This window comes from Pelodiscus sinensis, chromosome 11, assembly GCF_049634645.1.
Source record: "Pelodiscus sinensis isolate JC-2024 chromosome 11, ASM4963464v1, whole genome shotgun sequence".
Taxonomy (NCBI): Eukaryota; Metazoa; Chordata; order Testudines; family Trionychidae; genus Pelodiscus; species Pelodiscus sinensis.
Window position 1 is genome coordinate 23,728,620 of NC_134721.1, and position 22,034 is coordinate 23,750,653.

At 53.2% G+C, this 22,034-nt stretch overlaps 1 protein-coding gene across 7 annotated transcripts in view; it reads right to left on the reverse strand.

Annotated features, from left to right (window-relative positions):
* Window positions 1–22,034, reverse strand: part of PLXNA1 (plexin A1) — a 356,246-nt gene that overhangs the window by 34,811 nt on the left and 299,401 nt on the right. For all 7 annotated transcript variants that reach the window (XM_075938786.1, XM_075938783.1, XM_075938782.1 and 4 more), the window contains 2 exons: window positions 14,118–14,374; window positions 7,655–7,721 (listed from right to left, as the gene is read on the reverse strand). In XM_075938786.1, coding sequence (XP_075794901.1) covers window positions 7,655–7,721; window positions 14,118–14,374 — 324 coding nt within the window. The remainder of the gene's footprint in view (window positions 1–7,654; window positions 7,722–14,117; window positions 14,375–22,034) is intronic.

Here is a 22,034-nt window from a genome sequence, read left to right on the forward strand (position 1 = left end):
TGCTTTCCTGAGAGTAAAGAAATGGAGTCCCTTCCTTTGATTGCTTATAAAAGCGCCTGGAAAACTTTGAGCCACGGGAAAGTGACACAGATGAAGAATAAATTGGAGCAGCCTTCGTGGTCACAGCTTGCTTTACTGCTCCATTCTCGGCACGTAGTTTTCTCCCTCTCGCCAGCAGTCCGGCCCCACTCTCTACAGGAACCTGCTGCCGTAGCAGATTGCTTTTTAAGAATGTCACCCCTGAGCACTGACCCATTTCGTTTTTCAGCCCAGCGCGGCTCCGCAGATCCCCCTTTTGAAATAAAATGAATGTGGAATCCAGGGCTTTCTGTATGCAAAGGGCTGGAGAGACATTAACTAATTAACCAATTTGATCATTTAAAGTGAGTTTAGCACTCTGGAACGGTGACAGGCTGTCAGCCTGGAGGAAGTAGTCCAGGCCTGTGGAGACCCCCTCTAAGGATGACAGGTACGATCCTTGGCTTTTCTGCTGAGATCTCCAGCAAGGGGGAACAATTAGTGCCAATCATGGTGGTTTTTCCACGCTGCAGACCTCTGTTGTCTTGTGGCGGAGCTGACACCACCTGATCATCTCACACAGGTCACCACAGGGCCATTAGATGGGACTGATTTTTAGTCTCTCCCTGCCACAATCAAATAGAAGCCAGGGCTGTAAATGCCCTTTAAAAATATTAACCGGTTAAACGATATAATTTTAATTGGTTAACCAGGGTCCAGACCAACCCCGCCCTCCACAGGTGGCGGAGCTGCTCCAGCCAGCCAGGTCCTGCCATGCCGTGGGCCTCCTCCGGCAGACTGGGGTCCTGCCGCAATGTGCCGCAGGTAGGGGGCTGCTCCAACCCAGCTGGGCCTGCTGCCGCACAGCAGGCCTTGGCCAAAGCACCTCCCTCCAGTGGTGTGATGGACCCGGCCAGGCTGCAAGTTAACTGGTTACCCAGTAAGCATCACCTGGGGAACCCTTTACATCCCTAAAAGAAGCCAGTGTGCTGGAGGGGAGAGGCTTGGTAGCCCATTACCAATAGCTCTAGGCCAAACTGTTCTCCCCTTCCTTCTTCCTGGTTCTGACTCTCTGGTCCACTCCAAGCAGAAGCAGAGACAGACAGTGCCGGATTGCTTGCCATCTCCCTGTGTAGCTGGACTGCATGACCCATGGGTGATCTGCAAAGAACCCATGATGCGCTCACGCTGCTGTGAGAAAGCAGCCAGGATCTGGAGCCAGCAATCAGCTGTTTGCAGCAGATCCCATTCTCACGGTGAGTGGAACCCTGCCAAGCATCCTGTGGGATAGACCATCCTAGCCCTATATCAGCACTTCCCAACCATTGGTCTGCAGACCGGTGGAGAGCTGCAAACCCCTCCGGGCAGGAGGCGGTACTCTGCTAGGCCACACCCCCAGATGCTAATGAGCCCCGCCCACTGGGGAGCTCCATGTGCTGCAGCAGGATGTGGTGACGCTGTCCTTGCTGGGGCAGCCTTACCACAGCCCCAGTTCCAGCTCCGCCGGCAGCCACGCAGCCCAGCCAGTGGAGCCTTCGCAGCCACGAGCATCCCAGCTTTTATGAACACTGAGGAGGATCAGGTCAGAGGCCCCAGAGAGCCGCACTGGGTGCCTACGATTTCCGAACCCCTCCACAGCAGATTCCGGCTTCTCCCACGGGGTCTCCCTTGCTGGCTCTGGCCTGCACCAGAGGTGCACCTGGGGTGCCACAGCTGGCAGCTCCAGTCAGAGTTGTGCAGGGGGAGCCAGGCTCCCTGACTCAAACCAGGGGGCTAGTCCCACCTGGTTGTTGGGTGCGTGATGTGAGCCTGAGACGCGCAGGCTGAGTGATCCTGCACCCCTCGGCCCCAACTGCTAACGGCCTGGGGAGGAGCCACCAGAAACATGCACCCGCCCCTGTCACTTGTGCCACAGACATCGCCGATCCCGTGTGCGTGTCGGGGGCTGGGCTGTTGCCAGGCCGGGCAGGGCAGGGGAGGGGTCTCTTCCTGGATGCAGAAGCAGTTCTTCGCACTGCAAGAGAGCCATGTGGAGCCCAGCATGGCAGCCTTAGAGCAGCCAGGACCCAGCAGTGCTCAGCTGGCAGCTGGGAGGCAGCGCAGGGCTAGGTGTGGAGGGTTGGCACTGTGGGCTCTGGGGCGGGGCTCTGAGAAGCGGGGGGCTGGCATTGGGGGGCTCTGTAGGCAGGGCTAATATTGAGGACTGGGGGCTGACACTGGGGGGAGACTGGGAGGTTGGGTGCAGTGGGACTCTGGAAACAGGAGGCTGGCACTGAGGGCCTGGGGGGGGCTCTGAGGGTGGGAGGCTGGCATTGTGGAGGTTGGGTGCAGGGGACTTGGATCAGTGGCTAATGCTAGGGGGTAGTGGAGGAGTGGGGGGCTCTAGGGGTTAGGGCTGGCACTGGGGGACTCTGGAAGCTGGGGCTTTTTGGCGGACCAGCAACATTTATTTGCATATTGGCATATTCAGTATCTGCATGATGAATATGCAAATAAAATGTTATCGGTCCGCCAAAAGTTTGTGACTGGGTTTGCCGGTCCCTGGTATCAAAAAAGTTGGGAACCACTGCCCTATCTGGTTAAACTCCCCTTACCACCACTTTTCACCTCCTCCCAACCAGCCCGGGGAGAGGGATGCTGTCCGGAAACTGTAGGGGTTCTTTGACCTTGCCCCACATGGTTCCACTAGGAAAGGGGGGGGGGGTCTCAAATTTCACTGCGCTGTGACTCCCTACTGACAACAAAAATTATTGCACGAGCCTGGGGATGGGGAGAACTGAAGCCTTAGCTTGCCCAAGCCCAAAGGCTTCAGCTCCAAGTGTGTGTGTGGGGGGGGGGAGGCCTCACCTGAGCACCCCACCCAGATTGCCACAGGAAGCAAAATAAAGGAGGGGCCCAGGGACATGCCAGTGGGGGGTCCCCTCTCTGTAACCTGCCCATGGGCACAGAGGCAGCTCCACTCTAGAATGCAAATGTGCCTGAGCTTCAGGCTGCACCAAGGCCAACTCTGTGAGGATGACAAAGTGACAAAGGAAAGCGCTTCTGGAGAAGTGCCTGCGCAGGAGCACGACAAGCTAAGAAGAAGCTGCGGGAGGAAGCATGCAAGGGAACGTTTGTGTGGCGCTACATTTGCATGTGTGTGGGGAGGAGGGGAATAGGCCCTAGGCAGTCTGAGCCATGCCAGCAAATGCTCACAGTGCCTTACTGACGAGATTTAGCTCATCAGGCACCTAATACCGTGCATTTTTCAATGCTCGTCTCTTATTTTTTTTCCCCTCTCCCTTTCCCTGGGGTGTCTCATTAAGCATCTGATGAATGTTGCTGCAGGGCCCTATGAAAGCACTAGGCCTGTTGATTCCCTTGCTGCCGCCCATCCCCATCTCCTCCTCCAGAGGCCAGGCCAGGAAACACCTAGGCAGGAGGAGAGCACAGCCCTGGGGTCCTATCCTAGAGCCAGGTGAATTCCTACACCTGCACTGCACAGTGAGAAGCCATAGGCAATTTCCCAGTTGTGAATGACAACTTCCCAGCTTGCTTTGCTCCTCTGAGTCACATGCTGTCAGATCCCTCTGCGCAGCTTCATCGCTAGGTGTGATCCATCATGGGGGTACCCATGTGGTACCATCCCTTGGCAAGACTGTGGGCACAATGCACACAGGAATGGGGGACAAATGGGTCTGCCAGCGAGTGTACAAATTGTACCTGCTAGCTGCATTCCTGCTGCCATTGGCCATGTGTGTGCCGGGAAGCTCTTATTTGGGGACAGCCAGAGACAAGAGGCCCTGCCCTCTTTGTCTTCACACCAGATCACCAGCATCAGCTCGCATCACCTGAGGACACCAAGTCAGTGATGGGCAACCTAGGCTAGTGAGTGGGCCGCATGAGTGGCTCTCCTTCATCTCAGTGGGCTGCCAGACTGTCAGAACCAAGACGGTCTCCCGGGACAAGCTAGTTCTGCTAATTGCGCTTGCGCACCTAGACTGGCGGGTGTGCCAACTGAACAGCAGCAGCGCTTTGACTGGATGCAGAGGGAGCACCCAACTCTCACAGTCAATGTTGTGTGCAGTCAGCACACACCTCACTCCATGTGCCCTTGCTTTCCATACCTGCCACTTCAGTAATGCTGTTGAAAAACCTAGGCAGATGGAAACCAGCGGAATCTCGCAACCCTGCATGTGTGCAACAGTTAACAAAATATCTCACGGGCCACAAGTAAAACCCCCAACGGGCTGCAGGTTGCCCACCACTGCACCACGTCAATTCCTGCTCCAACAAAAACTGCATCAGGGCCCTTCAAGGGTCGTTGTTTCCGAGAAGTGCCCTGGCAGCACTGCGCCCAAAAAGGCTAGCACGTCCGCATGCCTAATTTACATGCACAATTACCACTACTTGGTGCAAGGCATATGTTTCCCTGCTAGCAAACTGTTTGCCGCAATACCTGTTCCAACCAGCTCTGGGCTTCCTCTCCCTGCCACCTGCAATCCCTTCTTCTCAGAAGTACAGAAATGGCTCTTGCGGGTCCCTGAGATTTCCTATCTGAGCCATCTTCTAGGGTTTTCTCCAGGCTAATCTGAGGTGCCTCAAGCAAGCAATTAAGCTTCCACAGCTTCTCCTGGTGCCTATCCCGCAGCCTAACAGCTCTCACTGCCAGCAAGTTTGTCCTGGTAATGCACATACATTTTCTTTTAATTATGCCTCTGCCGGTACTGTCCTAAATAATCCTTCTCTTCACTGCTCCTTACACCATGGGGACAGTATCTGTTCCCCCTGCCAGTTAGCCAAACATCTCCAGCATGAGAGGGTGTTCCTGGACACTCCCCAAGTCACTTTTCCTCTTAACTTCTTAGCAGGAGTCATGTCCCAGGACAGAGGGTATGTCTACACTACCCCGCTAGTTCGAACTAGTGGGGTAATGTAGGCATACCGCACTTGCAAATGAAGCCCGGGATTTGAATTTCCCGGGCTTCATTTGCATAAGCCGGGCGCCGCCATTTTTAAATCCCGGCTAGTTCGAACCCCGTGCCTCATTCCACGAGGAGTACAGATAGTTCGGATTAGAAGCCTAATCCGAACTAGCTACTCCGTGCCACGTGTAGCCGCGCGGCACGGGGTTCGAACTAGCCGGGATTTAAAAATGGCGGCGCCCGGCTTATGCAAATGAAGCCCGGGAAATTCAAATCCCGGGCTTCATTTGCAAGTGCGGTATGCCTACATTACCCCACTAGTTCGAACTAGCGGGGTAGTGTAGACATACCCAGAGTGAATGGGCTCAGAGGAGCTTTCTAATCAGACAATAAGGCATCAGCAAGGAGGGAAAAGCGCACACAGAACATCTCAGCATCAAGGCCGAAACAGCCAGACCCTGAACTATGTGTTCTGCTCCCAGCAGCATGAGTTGAGCCCTTCACCCTTTTTGGGACACAATTTGCCTCACTCCCCAGGACTCAGCCCCAGGAATGAGATCAGCTCCAGTGTGCCCCTTGTCTACCCCCCTGCATGCAGCTAGAAGCCTGTTTGAATATGCACAATCACATGCCCAGAAATGCAAGGGCCTTTGCAACCCCCTTCGCTCACACAGCTACACTTACTTCATACGCCAAGAGCCAATGAGCTGCACCGCTGGGCATTAGAGTGTCCAAGCACAACTGCATGCAGTCAAAATTACACGAGCAAATCGGGAGCACCCATACTCTCAACTGTATTTTACAACAGCAAATCGTTCCCAAAGGTCTGGCCCTGGAGATCACCTCCCACATTGCCCAAAGTGTGATTCTGCCCTAATGTCTTTAGCCTGAATATTTCCCTGCCCCCGTGCCATGATGAAGGGTGGCATGCATGGACTGTCTGCTGCCTGCATTTACAAAGCCCTTTGAAGCCCCTTGTGACGCAAAGGGTGATGTGCAAATAGAAACCCACAGAGTGAGGAGGACGTAGCAGGTTTTTAAAGGTAAAACCTCGCTCCTTTCCTGCCGCCGGAAAGCGACACTGTACTGATGTATTTGTATAGATCTGGGCCATCCTTAGGCAGAGGCACAACGCCAAGTGCATGCAATGATATTATAAATCACCTCTCCTTGGCAATCACTCCAGGTCTGCACGGACGCCTGCTCTCACACATTCCCCTCCTGGAAATGGTTCAAACCTTCTTTATCTTAATGAGGGATGAAATCGCACAAAAACGGCTCCGTGCCACCAGGACTCGCTGAGTAAACAGTGGCTCCGCTGACCGAGAAACAAGCAGCACCATTAACCCAGCTTGTTTCCTTCTGGAGCATGCGGCAAACCACTGTTCCTATGACTGTGACAGCAAACTTTGCCTCCGCGAGTTGCCACTGGCACAGCCCTAATAGTTGGGGCAGTTGTATAGACAACACTCAGGTGATTTTATTGGCTCAGAATGGTATTAAGTGAGCCAGTAGTAAACATGCCCCCTCCCCATTTACAGCTCAGCTTCCTCCCTTGCTCCCCTGGATGGAGCTGTGCTTGGGTGAATGCTGGCCAGCGGGTTTGCAAGAGCAGGGAAGGAAAGGCAAAAGCTTATGTCACCTGGGTATGGAGATGCAATGTGTCTGGCTGAAAGAAGGGGCTCCTTCTAAAGGAACAGCTGGAGAGAACTGCCTAGTGGGAAGCTGTTTGGCTCTCACGTTGCAGATCCGCCATGCTGGGCCCACTCCCATAGTCCACCTGGCGCCTGCTGGTCATGCCCCCGGCGGGAGTCCCTGCCCCACACTGCCAACACATCAGTCAGCACCACAGCCGCCTTGGGGGGCGTGAAGGGCTGGAGCTGAGGGAGCCTGCCTGGTGCCATTTCCCTGCCCAACAGCCTTAGCTATAAAGGGAAAAGCAAAGCCGCTGTACAGACAGGGCCGTGCTGCAGAGCAGGCGCTACATCGAATGGGCTGCAAAGCCCTGGCATCCAGGGCTAGGGATTTAACAGGGAGGGGGGCCCTGGCTCCTGCGTTACTCTGACGAATGCCTATGCACGGACGCAGGGGCTGGGCTGGGCTGGGCTGAGCAAGGCCCGCACTGTGCCTTGCTCTAGCACTTCCCATGCAGGGAGCTCAGAACATTTGGGGGCGGGGAGGGGGGGGGGGGTCTGCATTGAAACTGGCACAGCTGTACTGCTCCAGCACAGAGCCCAGCCATGCCCAGAGGAGGAGCTCTCCCATCAGTGCTGTTAATCCACCCCCCCCGAGAGGCGGTAGTGAGGCTGGCAGAAGAATTCTTCCAGAGACCTAGTGTGGTCTACACCAGGGATCCAGTTAGCATAGCTGCATCTCTAAGGGGTTTGGGTTTTTCACACCCCCGAGACATAGCTCTGCCACTGTACATTCCCAGCGCAGGCCAGCCTGTGGGTTAGGCTAGACAGGAGTGGATTTAGCCTCATGACCCTGCCACATGGGGGTGGTGACTTAGAATCACTAGCTCTATTTTGCAGAAAAAGGGGGAAACTGAGGCACAAAGCAGTGCTGCAACATGCCCACGGTCACACAGCAAGCCAGTGGCAGACCTGGGAACAGAACCTAGATTTACTGGTTCTCCACCCACTCGCCATCTCTTCCCAACACAGAGATGGTTCCAGCAGGGAAGGAGGCCAGGCCTTGGCCCTGGGGCTAGTGGTCTCTTGCACACTCACCTTTAAAAACTTGTACAGGAGGAACGTGAACCAATTTGTCAGCATCTTCTCAGCCACAGACTCTGTCCTGTATGGAGGGCAGAGAGTAAGAGGGTCACAACAGAGAAATGGAGGCCTTTGATCTTTGCTGCAGTCTCCCCGGCCTGGGACCTTCTACCTGTTTCTCATGAGCTGTGTAGGTCATGCCCCGGATGGCAGAAAACTCAATGCAAAGGGGCAGGAGGAGGCGGTAAACGTGCTGGGGGTGGCCATGATAAAAACACTAAAGAGGACACCCTCCTCTTGGGAGTCTGCCTCAGGAGAACTCATAAGAGAGCAGCCTGCTCACTGCAGGACTCAGCCCCAGGAAATCCAGCAGAAAGGAAAAGCAGAGCTGGCTCCATTCCTTGCAGTCAGGATCACCAGCAGGCAAGGCTCTTGCCCTCAGGAGACCCCTGCAGCAATGCAAATGAGCCTGTTATGCTCTGCCACACATTCCCTGCCTTCCTCCCTTCCTCCCACCGCCACGGGAGATCTCTGGTCTGTTTTCCCAAGCATCCCACTCAGGAGCCGGTCAGTTTCCTCTTCTATCCTACTGAACTGAGGAGCTTCAGGTGGGTCTCATACATTTTACCCACTCTGGCTCATCGTAATGTCTTCAATGGGAGGAGGAGATTTTAAAGACTCCCCGGCCATCTAGAACACAGTATTGGTCACCGTACTGCACACCTAGGCCATGCCGAACTTCACAGCCACAGCTGGGGTACAAGTCTGGGCCTCCCGCTCCAGAAGCCCAAGCCCTAACCACCTGAGCCAAAGGAAAATCATCATAAGCTGCTAGCCCTGCATGGCCTATGACACATGGTTGAAGAAATCTGATTTCAGCCAGTAAAGGTCAGTGGTGCTCACACACTAGCAATGAGCCACAATACCCTACACAAGCAATGTACCCTACATATGAACCAGCTGGAAACACAGGCTGTCGTCCCTGCTCTTTTGGAGCACGGAGCAAGGATCCTCAACCAGGAACAGGGGGTTTCTCCCCTGTGATCAGTTCCTTGACTGTGGAATGAAGGTGGGCTCACTGGAGAGCCATGGTCCTTATGGGGCACATGCCTGTTTCCCAGCAAGGTGAATGTGACAGAGGAGGAGTTGGGAGCTGTCAGTCAGGACACCCGGACAGGAAGGTGCTGAGAGATACAATGATGCTTGTCAACCTCAGGGGGTGCAGCAGCTCTGTAAGAGGCCTCTTCCCTCTGGAAAACTCGGTTCATACCCTGATCACATCACAAACCACAACACTGCAGGACAGCAGGCACAGGAAGCTGTGAATTGTTTCTGACGCACATTTGGGGATCTCACAAAGCCACCAAAAATGCCAGCCCCGCTAGCCATGCCGGAGCAGCAGGGAGCTCGACCTGGAATAGCAGGGGCTGCAGGTCAGAAGTGAGGCAGAGCATCAGGTCTGTGGGAAGGGGCTAGAGGCGGAACAGCAGGGGAAGTCTGAGATGCACTGACAGAGCCGTGTGCGATGGACTGGCAGTGAGGTGATCAGCCAAACTATGGGGGCAGGGCAGGAAGGGAACAGCGGCAAATGGTGCAGGCCTGGACTGAGGTGAATGGGGCAGGATGCATGGAGGCAACTTGCACAGTGTCTGCCTGCAAGGTGCATGTCCTTGCATGTGAGAGGGCTCGCACGATCACAAGGATCACCATTGCCTTTAACGCGTTCATTTTTTTGAAAAGCCACTAGCACTTCCTTAAAAAGAAAAAACCCAGACAGTTCCCATTGAAATGCACTAGTTATGCTTTTTTGGCTGCTCCATCCATTAATCATCAGATCAGCTATTTTCGAATGCAGATGCTCACAAAAGCACAAGCAACACTAATGACCCTGAGAAGGTAACTGCTGCACCAGGGGAGCAAAGAGGAACAGCGAGAAAAGCCTTTATTTAAAAAACAAAAAAACCCCGATGCTTGGAGCCATGCAGACTCGGAACTGAGTCCTGATGACACAAAGAAAGCAGCACGCCGGGAGGATGGAAGGGAACAATTAACGATCACAGATTGTTTGGAGCAGATCACCATGCCTAGTGTTAATTTCATGTGATTGGCTTTTGATCAGTCCTGCCCCCCACCTCAGCCTGCATTGCTGGGGGAGAGGCGCATGTGAGAAGGAAAAGGTATCATGGATAAGAGGGAACCACAGATGAAAACGAACATGGGCGGTGGGTGCTAGAGGCAAGGGAAGGCATTGCCTTCTCAAACTGCCAGGCATGGCCCTGCCCACACTCCGCCCCCTGCTTCAGCCAGGATCCTGGGTTGCCACCCAGGCTTCAGCCACACTGAGGCTAGAGATGCTGGGGTAGTGAGCCCTTCCTGTGCTCCGGGGCCAAGGAGGCTGGGAGCATGTGCCCCATGCTCCAGGGCCGGGAAGGCTCATGCAGGGGGCTTGGAGACCTGCCTCTGCAGTGGGAGGTGGCTTGCGGGAGTGCAGGGGAGCTGCAGACCTGCCTTTGCAGTGGGGGAGCTTGGCTCCGGTAGGGAGTGGAGCCTCGAGTGGAAGAGGCGGAGTGCTGGGAAGGTTGCTTCCTCCCCCAGCCCTAGGACAATGAGAAATTTACCAGACATCCCTCTGGACTGTACTAGAGTCGCAGAATAGACCATCCCGGTAATTTCACGGCAGCTTCTGCCACCTCCCTCAGGAGACTGTTCCACAGTCCTGGCTGGTTGCAAACAGACATTTGTGTTTATCTGGGCATGGCCAGGTGTCACAGCCATGGGGGGATTATACTCCAGTGAAATAACGAAACACCAGATCTCCCCAGTCTGGTTAATCATGTTACTGTTGATGTTAAAACAGAGCCAGCCTTGGCTCCACCAGCTGCAAAGGATGGAGGAGGAATAGCCCAGAATTCAGCTCTTGAGCGTGTGTCTGCAGGCACGGGCAGCTGGTGGAAATTGGCTCATTCTGTAAGTATAACCACACCACAATGACATGAGAGTAACAGGAAAGGGATCAAGCTAGGACAAGCCATCACCAATGCACCTCAGTCCTGCCCTGCAGTCCTCCTTGCTACTGAGCCCTGAATCCCATGCTGCAATCTGCCAGGACCCCTTGCTCCAGCCCTGTTCTACTTGTGGGCCCTCACAGCTCCTCCAATGCACTTGAAGAAATTCAGCACATGCTGCGTTAAGTGAGCCGTGCTGCTCACGTCCACTGGGAACAAAAACTCCTCCTGCACCTGTGCAAGCCGAGACAGGCGTAGTGAGGGTTGGGCCCTGCCTTCCTTGCTGGCCTTGCACCGCTGCCACGGCTCCTGAAACCAGGGCTCATTCACTCGCCTTTTATTTATATTTCATTGATTTGCTTGTTTCTGAAGCTTTACTTGGCTGCGGCTCTGTGATGCTCCAAGTGACCCTCAGTCTGATCTTCTGGCTTAAATATTTCAGTGAACCCAGTTGTTGTGTGCCAAGCAGAGAGTGTCTGGAAGAGGGGAGGGGCAGGGCGGGGCGAGCAGTATGCTGGGGAGGAGGAGAATGGTGAGGTTGTGCAGAGAAAGGAAACCCGTAGGGTCACGTCCCCAGGGCCTTACTGAAACCAAGTCCTCACCAGGTCAAGGGCCAAAACTTGGTCCATATACCCTTCCCAGGCACCTTCCACATGCGTTATTCAGGGCAGGCATTAAGAGTACAGCGCTCCTGGGAGGTAGGGGTCACCCCATTTTACAGATGGGAAAACCGTGGCACGGGGAGAGGAAGGAATCACCCAAAGAGAAACAAACAGACAGGGGGTGGCTAGTGAAAGCCCCTTTGGGTCCTTCCCATCCTGGTACTTCTGATGAAAAATTCCACTCTTTGGAAATCAATCTCCGTGCCCAAACGGGCAGCAAGCCCCGAAATAACATCCAAGCAAAGGCCAGCAGACCTTGGAAACCCTGAGCACATACACACACCTCCCCCTCGACTTGGCTGGCAGGCTGCAGGTGAAGAATCACTGTCCAGCTCCCCTGATCTGTTCTGGCAGCATGTTCATACCATGGCCTCTGCCTCTGCCTCCCCGGCTCACACCTAGTCCAGGAAGAAGGTTCCACGGCTGTTCTTCAATCCACACATCCCTTCTGGAGCGCTCAGGAGCTGCAGTGCTGGGGAAAGGTGAACTCAAGGAAGGAAGGAGGCGCGTGGCCCTGGGACAGTGTCATTTATTATCTGATTTTGTTCTGCACTTTGTGTATCTTTCAATATTCGTTGGTCCGTGATAGGAGAGCTCAGAGCTGTCCTTAAATATTGATGGGGCAGAGCTGGAAGCCTGCCACCTGCTCACACTCCCTTCCTGCTCCTGGCCTGCCCCCTGCCAGACAACCCGCTTGTGAAAATCCACTTGACTTTTGCTTGAGATCCCCTATGGCCTGGTCATATGGCCCAGCCCTATGGTGACAAGAGGTCTGCTGCAGACGGGAAGCCTCAGGCTGTTGTAGGAGACACACTGGAGTGTTCCAGTCAGGTGGGAGCTGCACGTATAATTGGCGGCCGCCAACCAGGGAGTCAGCTACTAGGGCCACGGAGGGAAAGGAAAATACGTCTGAGAGTCTCACAAGTGTGGAAGTGCTGACCTGCTGGCCTAGGGAAAGGTCAGGTTGTCAGGAGTGGTGCCAGCACATGCTCCAAGTGCCAAAATGCCATCAGGAATGGCAGGGCACTGGGATGTCGGTGAGACGCTGCCGGAGGCTGGAACGCTCGTGGGAACGGCTGGGGCACTAGGATGTTCTCCAGGACACTGGAATGCTGGTGAGAATGGCAGGATGCCAGAGAGCGCACTGAAATGCCAGCAGGACGCAGCTGGGAGCATTGCTGCAGAGGTAGCAGCAGCCTGTGCTGGCTCACCCCAGGTCTCCAACTCCACGGAGCGTCCTCAAAGATGCGGAGTTCCAGACGTCTGAGCAGCTGTTAGCCATGGATCAATTTGCTTTTAGTGCACGATGCCAGCACCTGCCCCACTCATCCAACAGCTACGCATACGGGTGAAGCTAAAAGCCCCAGAGTTAGCAGTGAGGAAGCCATGGCTGTGCTTTCCCTCTCTCATGCTAGCCGGGCCCAGGAAGCCTCCTGGAGACAGAGGGCTCAGGCTCTGGCAGAGGAGGAAGCTCCATTTCTCACTCAAAAGTGGCTCTCCCTGCACTTCCAAAAAGCAGCAGCAATAACAGGCTTCCAGTTGAGAACTGCCCAGCTCAGCCACCTCAGCTCTCGGAGAGTCAGCACTGAAACTCCAACCGGCACAAGGAGGTCACAGCTCCAGCCTCCAGGCTGGGAATACACCAATAGGAGGGAAAGGCAGATAGGAAAGCACACACATCGCAGCAGGCTTGCAGCTGCACCTGGGGCAGCCAGACAGCTCGCACAGCCATAGACAGGTGAAAAACTGGGTTGGGTGGAAACCAACAAGTTACAGGTCCAAGGCATTGGTCCTGCCAGTGGCTCCTGCCCCTGCAGCCTGCCACCCAATGCACACGTGGCAGGGGCCCTGTACCACGACCAATACAACACAGCAGCCGTCCAATGTCAGATCTGGCGGGACTCTTGGCTAACCTCAACCCTAGGACTCCACAGATGTTAGACAGGTGACCAATTTGAAAGACTGCAAAGGCAGGATGGGAGGATGGCTTGGGGTATGTCTGGCCCTCCCGCTACACCTCAAAGCAGCCAGAGACAGGTTGGGGTGAGGAGGAAATCCACAGGCAAAGGTTGTGAATTACTGCAGAGAAAAACATGGTCAAGAGAGGAGGATACTGAAAGCCCCACTTGCAAGGAACAGCCTGGTACCCTGAGAACGTTCCATCTCCAGCACCGAAGGGTTCAATGTGCAAAAAGCAATGGCTCCCAAATAGCTCCTAAATCCCTGGCTTAAAACCAAACCCACAGTGTTCTCTAAGCTGCCAACTACCCGCAACTCAGGGAGCCTTTCCCCAGGTCCCACACCCATCTCTGGCAGGGAACTCCTGAGTGAATGTCTCACACGGCCAAGGAAATGCTTCACCCTCATATCCACTGCAAGCTGCCACCACAGCCACCAGCCCTGCTGATCACCTCACAAAAGGGGCACAGTGCACTTCCAGCACACGCACAGGCATACACAGGGATGGGGGGCAGCAGTGGGGCAGCGATTCGCATGCCAACCTGCTGTGCTCTCCGGAGTTTGGCCACAAGGAACCACAGACCCACATGGCCAGAGCGACGGACAGAACATCTCTGCTTTCCCACGGCAGATGCTCTGACGCGCCACCGTGGCCAATGGCATCAGAACTGATGCTTCCCCGTCACTGAGATGGGGAGGTGCGGGAATCATCCCCGGAGGCACAGACCCAGCGGGACTTTCATGGAGCTTTGCACATCAGCAATGAGACTGTGGGGCACTTTTTGTACCAGTAGCACAGGGCTGGAGGCTGCGTCAGTGTCAGTGCGAAATGTGGTTTAGACAGACACTCACCTCCGCAAGAGCAGCTTGGGGTGGTTCTTACTCTCCAGGTTCTTCTCAATCAGGTCGGAGAGAAGCTGCTTCAGCACACCCGTGGCATACTCCATCTCCCCCTGCAGCGCTGTCATGATCAGGGAAGCCACGTTGCCCCGGTCCCGCATGGAGAAGCTGCGCTGTGCCTCCAAGGTGCGGATGAAGGTCAGCAGGAAATGCTTCTTGTTCAAAAGCTGTCCAAAGAGGGTCAAGGACTTCTCCACATTCGCCTGCACCTGAGGGGACAAAATAACCACTGAATCAGAGGTGGGGGCAGATATGAGAGAGAAGGAAGGGAAACTACGTGTTAGTGTCCTGGACTTAGTCTGCTTCCCATGCTGTGCTTCAGAGAGCTCAGACCAGCACGTGACCTCCTGTGCACTACCAGGCACACTGCACGCCAGCAGGAAATCCAGGACCATGGGAATTGTCAGACCAGGTACCCCCTCCTCCCCACAGTGAACAGTTCTGGAATAACTGGCCTGTGGGGTCTTCCAAACCCCAGTGGTAAGTGGTTGGCACACACCAGAAAGCATGAAGGTTATAGTCCTTCTACACAAAATACAAATGTATTTAATATAAGGGAGGGTTCTATCAACAGGTATGTCGCATCTTTTCCTTACTCCTGCTCAGCCTTTGTCCTCAAATATACCTTGTGGCAGTGAATTCCACAGATTAATTACACACTGTGTCAAAAAAGATTTCCTCCTGTCACTTTCCAATTGGCTGTCTTACCAGTTCACCGACTGTTATGCTGCCCTACCTAAGCACTACAGTAACACAAAGAATACATAATGGTAAGAGGGGCCTGATTTCCCTTCTCTGAGCCATTGAATCCTCTCTTACTATCTCATGTCTAAACTCAGCCTTTCTAATCTCTTCCTACCGGGAAGTCTCCCTCTAACTCTATTCATCAGCCATCTTCTGCTTTTATATCTGCTAGTGGGGAACTCAGAATGGCTTTGCTGCATGTCATCCCCTTTCTATTATTTGGGCACAGTTTTCCTCTTGTAATGCCACAGGGCTACCTGGCTGGGTATGGCACATACTGCTCATGTGCGGGTGACAGTGCCAATGGGCTCAGGGCAGGGACTTACAATCTGGGAGCATGCTGTACAACGGGAGCGGGGAACCTTCTTTGAGTCGGGGGCCACTCACCCTCAGAAATATCAGTCGGGGGCCACACACACGTGAAAAGCAAAAAAACCCCAAACCAAACCACCCCTCAGCAATGCGGCCCCTGACTGAGAAGGAGAAAGACAGTCCCCACTTTCCCCTTTTACATCAGAGTGGGGGAGCAGCCTGGTAGGGGGAAGGAGGGGGAGGCTAAGCCTCAGGGGTTGGATCCAGGGGGCCAGATGCCTGTGATTACCCACCCCTGCTGCACAGCCTTCCTGGCACAGCAGAGAGCTCCCTTAGATTAAATTACCACCCTTGTCCCCTCAGTATGAAAAGCCAGAGGCACCATCCCTCTAACCGGACACCCCCTCACCACTGGGTGCTGCCAGGCTCCAAATGGAGCACACCCAGTCATCTGCGGCTAGCAGGAGGGTTTCAGTGGGGGCAGGGCCTAACGGTGGGTGGGGCTGGCAAGAGTGAAAAGAAAAGGGTTAAAAAACAGGGGGGTAGCTAGCAGATCCTCCCCCAACTGTTGCTCAAGGTACAAAGAGCAGAAATGCTATTGGATGACACCAGGTACCCCATATGTCCTTGTAGAGGCTGCTGTCTTCCACCACTGGGAACCTGTGCTCTGCACTGGTAACAGGCCACAGGCCACAGGCCACCACTTTGCCCAGAGCGGAGGGACGTTGTTTGAGGACACTGCCTGAGTGGAGAAGAGACGCTCTGCAGAGAGATGCCTTCAGAGCAGTCGCGGTGGCTAGCCCAGAATAGCACCCCCACAGACTCATTCTTCCTCTCCAGCATGCAGCCCTACTGAGAGGAATCACACCTTCCTCCAACAGAGACTTGGGCAGACTGGTGCTTTTTTACACTTTGGCAATGTGTATCTGTCGGGCTAACAGCGTCATGCACACGCACAGGGTGTGTCTAGACTACAGGGTTTTTTCGACAAAAGTAGACTTTTGTCGACAAAACTATACCTGCGTCTACACTGCCTCTGAGTTTTATCGACATAACGTTGACAGAACTCAGCAGTTTTGTTTACGGCGGTAAACCTCATTCTACGAGGAATAACGTCTTTTGTCGACAGAGTTCTGTCGCTAGAAGGTGTTATTGCATCTACACTGTCCTTTGCGTCTACACTCTCGTGTCAACAAAGCGGCTTGCCTTGTCGACAGAACTGGATGTGGTCTAGATGCTCTTTGTCGACAGAAGCTTTGTCAACAGTATCTGTTGACAAAACTTCTGTCGACAAAAGCCTGCAGTCCAGACGTACCCACAGAGAGTAACTTCCAATTTCATCCAATGGGAAGCATAATTCACGCTGTACCCAACAAAGACACCGGACCAGCCCATTGGATGTTCCATAAGCATAAGAAACAATCTCACCATTTTCTTCCTTTCCAAAAGAAAGGACTGCCAAAACGTTGAGCCTACTAAATGTTATAGGTGTCCAAACTTTTCTGGCTGGGTCTCAGCACAAGAAGCCCAAAATACTTCACCTATCCTGTACATTTATGTTACGTTTCAGACCTGCTCGGCTCTGTACTGCAGTCATGTCTGTGTCCGGGGCAAGAAACCCGGGCAGAGAAAGAAGGGGGAGCTGATGGATGGAGGGGTTTCTACCTCCACCTCACTAGTACTAGTTGTGGGGTCAGCAGCAACTGGCAGCTGTTAGTAGAGATGGATGAAATTTTTCACACTCAAAGTGTTCCCACTGGGAAACAGCATGGTTTCATCAAAGTAAAATATTTTCTGTGGGAAAATGTCAATGTTAATGAATATTTTCCCCATTTTTCTATCGGGAGAATCAAAATGAAAATGTCGTTTCAAGTCAGCGTTTGGAACAAAGCCACATTTTTCATTTCAAAATGTCAGCTCGAAATGAAAAATGGGGCTTCGACACCTCCCATTATTTTGCTGAGATTGAAACTTTTTGGCATTTTTCATTCTGTGAAATTTCTCGATGTTTCAACTTAATGTTTCACAGCAGAAACTAATTCCAAATTCTGAACATTCCCCCCAAGACAAACCTCCCCTTTCCCTGGCCTCCAGCAGATAGCTTTTGGATAGTACGTGGGACCATGAGTTTGTGGGTCACAGCCTATTCCAACGCGCCACGTGTCCACCTCACACCAGCTGCACTCACTGCCTCTTGCCAGCACTCTCAGCAGACGGGACAAACCATGCCCAGGTGACGGAGAAAGAACTTGCTCCTACAAGGGGTCCTGGCAGGACAGAGGTGAGGCAGGCTGGTGAGGAATCTTACCCCCGTGTGGTATCTGCCTTGCAGACAGACAGACTCCGTGCATCTCTCTACTTCGCTAGTAACTGAGCACCTCCCAATCCCCCCTCAGAATCCCTGTAAGGTGGGCAGTGCTATTATTCTCCTCTTCCCTCTGGGGAACCGAGGCCTGGAGAGAAAAGAGCACGTCTATACAAGCACTTACTGTACACCAAGCTGGGTGTAAAGCTCTAGCATGTCATGCCAATAACAGTGCGCTGAGTACTGCGTTCCCTAGTGTGCACTGAAACAGTGCTGCCCACATGTCCATCATCACGTGGAACGAATGTGACAGAGCAGGGACACTGACCTTGCCTCTCCCCGGTTCTAGGCTAGCCCTCCAGCACTTTCTGCCTCTGCTAAAGTCTGAGGGCGAAGCCACTGAAAGGAAGGGTGAGAAGGGGGGGGGCGTTCTTTGGGCAGAGGGCAAGCATGAGGCACCACTGCCTTCCACGGTCAACTCTGCACCAGGCTGCCTGCCACGTGCCTGCCGCACTGACTGATTTCAGCTGGGCTCAGGCGATGATGGCAGCGCAATTTCAAAATAAACATCGTCTTCCGCTTGGCAGGGAGATATGGGGATCAGATGGCACGATCCTATCGCAGCCGTGTTCCCAGCTAGTGGAGCAGCCAATGCTTGATAAGCTGGGAAATTGGTCCTGTCCTACCCCAGTGATCTTATCCGGGTGTCGTGCAGGGGAGAGAAGAGCACGGCAGCGGAGAGCGCAAAGCATCTGTCACACACGGCATCACTGAGTGCACCCTCGCTGAAACCCTGCCTCCCCGCTTTGCTGCGGCTTTGTGTCTAACTCACTGATCATTAGCAGAAGTAAATGAACAATAAAGCATTAAATATTTAATCAGGCTTTAAATTCACACAAAGAAATGGGAAAAAAACCCAAACCCACACAAACCCAAAGCAAAAGGGAGCTGTTAATGACGGCTGTAAGACTTGGCTTTGGATTAGTGTGTATAAGAGCTCCTTCCCCGTCACTTGTAATAGCTAGTGTTACACTCATTCTGATTAAGGGGACAAATAAAAGCAAACCTGATTAAATTATATGAAGCTTACACAAGTGTATTTGCTTTATTTAATCTGCTTTTTTTTCTCCCTTGCAACTTTTAACACTTTGTTTCCCAGCCAAACTCACATGCTCCCGTTTGCATTTAGAGCACAGTATATTTAAAAATCACAGAAACTGGCGTAGGAAAAGATCAACATCCTTTCTTCTCCAGGGCTTTGTCATGTCTCAGGGTACGTCTACACTGCCTGCCTTTTTCAACAGAGGCTTTGTCGACAGATACTGGCGACAAAACCGCTCTCAAAAAAGGGTGTCTAGACTACAACCAGTTCTGTCGAAAAAGCAAGCCGCTTTTTCAAAAGAGAGTGTAGACGCTCTCTTTTGAAAAAGCACAGTGTGGATGCAACAGCGCCTTTTTTTTGACAGAACTCTGTTGAAACAAGGCGTTATTCCTCATAAAACGAGGTTTACTGCCGTCGATAAAACTACTGCGTTCTGTCGACTTACTGTCGACAGAACGTGGCGGCAGTGTAACGCAGGTATAGTTTTGTCGACAAAAGTCCACTTTTGTCGACAAAACCCTGTAGTCTAGACACACCTTACATGTCAATGAGGTTTCCACCTCTTCTCTTTAAAAATAATTCCACTGTCTAGCATGTCTCCTTGTTGGGAAAGGTTCCCCAATATTCTGTCTAAATTTTCATTGACTCAGTTTCATCCTTTCTCTCCTATAAGTAAGTTCTGTCACCTAGCCATTGAACTCGGCCCTGTAACTTCTGTTCCCCCACGCTAACTGAGGAAGCAATAGCAGACAGCGAGTTCACCACAAACCAACTGCCAAAAACAAAGCCAAGATGGGCCAGAACACACCCTAGGAATTCTAGGTGGGTGGAGGAGGTGGATTCAAATCATTGCGTCTGAATTTGCCCTCACGGTTTGGATCCAAACCCAGAAGGGGCCTGTTTTCTGCTTCCAACTGAGCTGTGAGAACATTTTAAGATGGGGAAAAAAAGTCTCCCAACTGCAGCTGACCTTAATTTCAAATGTATGGAGCCAAAACCTCAGGGGGATTTGGAACTGTCTGATCCAAACCCCAATCTAAACCTAAATCCAGATCCAGACACAAACCTCACCTCATAGGCCCAGCGCTAGTTTGGAAGCACTAGCTCTGCCCAGGGAACTAAGTTCCCTGGAGATAACTAAACAGACACAGGAAATAATTAAACAGGAAAGCGGGAAGCTGGCAGATAGTGCTGACTGTCGAACAGAAATATCAGCTACATTCTCACTGGCTTGGCTCTGCAGCACCACGGCTGAGCAATGGGACTTCAAACACCTCCCCTCCTCACCCTTCAGGGGCTGAGCCTGAAACAAAGCCAGCAAAAGAAGGGGGCCTAGAACTGGGCCATCAAGCTGAGCAGGGAGGAGTGCCACTAGGTAGGGCAATTTTCAGATGCATCTTATAACCTCCCTAAAAATCCAGAGGCTTTTATCTGGCAGTGCCTCTATGTCATGCCCCATTATGGGTCTCAGACAGTACACTACCTACATCAGCCAGAGAGCATCATCAGGCTAACTCTGGGGCTCTGACCACAGGTTCTAGGGAAGAAAATCCATCTTCTCCGAATCGCCCCAGCTCCTCCTGCCCTGCTCCCTCCCTGCATCCTCCTCCCCATGCCCCTTGCTCACACACAGGGGGAAGGGCAGCGCTGACTATGCAGGGAAGCCAGACAAAGGTATTTTTATTTAACATGAGTTGACAAATACGCCTCCTCTGCAAGAGGCAGAGCTCAGGATTCCCACCGTGTGCCCCGGAGTTATTCAGCCAGCTTTCGAGTGGCTCCCAGAGCTGCCTACACCACCGGAAGACCCTTGCAGGAAAGGGCAGGAAGCTTCTGCCCTGCCCTTTAGCCCACACCCAGCACACAGGAGTTCTCCATGGCCAGGAGAGAGGGGCAGAATGCTACGTGCCAGCCCCGTTTGTCTCAGAGGAGGCTGCCTCCCAGCACAGCTCCTGGTATGCAGAGCAAGAGGTGAGCTCTTGGAATGAAGCCTAGCTCCCGGCTTGCCTGTGAGCAAGAAGAGCCAGCGCACGGCGACACCCCTTCGCCTCGCGAGAGCCGCTTTCGTAGAACACATAGTATCCGCTCATCTCCAGCTTCCTCTTGCCCCCTTCCCCACAGCCACGCTACACAGGAGAACCACATGACAACTGCCCCACATACACGCTTTTATCCACCCTCTGGCCTCTATACTTGGAGTCAGGATCTGTCCAACACCGTGGTTAACGCAGAACTCAGCAGGGAGGGGCAGTGGGGACTGGGCTGCTCAAGACTGGTTAACCAAAAATAATACCACAGTACTGGAAAGCGTGACTCCCTCAAAAGCACAGCTCTAAGACTTGGCTGGGGCTTGCTGCAGAGAGGGAGGCAGACCTCCCCCTCCGAAGGTCATCCAGCTCTGTAGGTACTTAAGATACCCATCAGCATAGCCTCCGAGTGCCCACCTCACCACGCCCAGCTGTCCTAAATCCATGCTGCAGGTCCCTATCCCTTAACCTATCCCGCCTGTGAGGGGGGACTCACTCTCCTCCCTCACGTGACCATCATTTCACTGTGTCTGCGTTGGGAGAACACGACTCCTGTGTCAAATCCAGGGGGAGAGAAGGGGACGGTGGAATGGGCAGGGAGAGCTTTCGAATGGACAACCAGTGGAGGAAGCAACTGGGATGGGAGACAGTATGAAGCTGCAGCCCCCTCACGGCTCTGAGTAGCAGGTTTATTTGCCAAAGAATTAGCCCCTCCTCAGCAAAGGGTCAAGCTGCATAAAGCCCTTCTTACAGTGGAAGACGAGAGGGTCAGGGTCCCTCTGTCCTCTCCATTTTGTGCTGTGGAGCACAGTTTTCCCATCCCGTTGGGATGTTTGTGGAGTGACACTTTTGTGCTGAGCGGTAACAGCAGAGGGCCCCATGGCCAGGCCAGGCCTGTCTGAGTCTCCTGCAAGCCTGGGGGAAGGTAGATTCATGAACACTGGGACTCTGGTGGAAGCCAGGACAAGTGCCCCCCCTCCACCCAGTTGGGGTTAGGGACTAAAGGAGAGCTAGAACTAACCCCCACCCCTCTGAGAGAGCCAGATCACAGTAGCAGTGGCCTTGGCTTACAATGAAAGCAAGTGCATTTGCAGCTGTAAGGGGATGATTCCCTGTAATTAATAACTCTGCATCCTGCACCAAGGCCGATTACTTCTCCTAAACATGTTCTGAAGTCTATGTCAACATTAATTACTGTGCCCGGTCAGCAGCGAGGGGAAGCTAAGGTCACCCCGCACCACTCCAATCAAGAGCAACCTCGGCACTGAGGAAAACCAGAAGCCAATCTGTGTGCACTTGCATGCACTAAATTAAGCAGACATTGTGACGCTGGGAGGGAAGGAGGTGCCGTTTTGGGGAGCAGGAGGAGAGGGGACAAG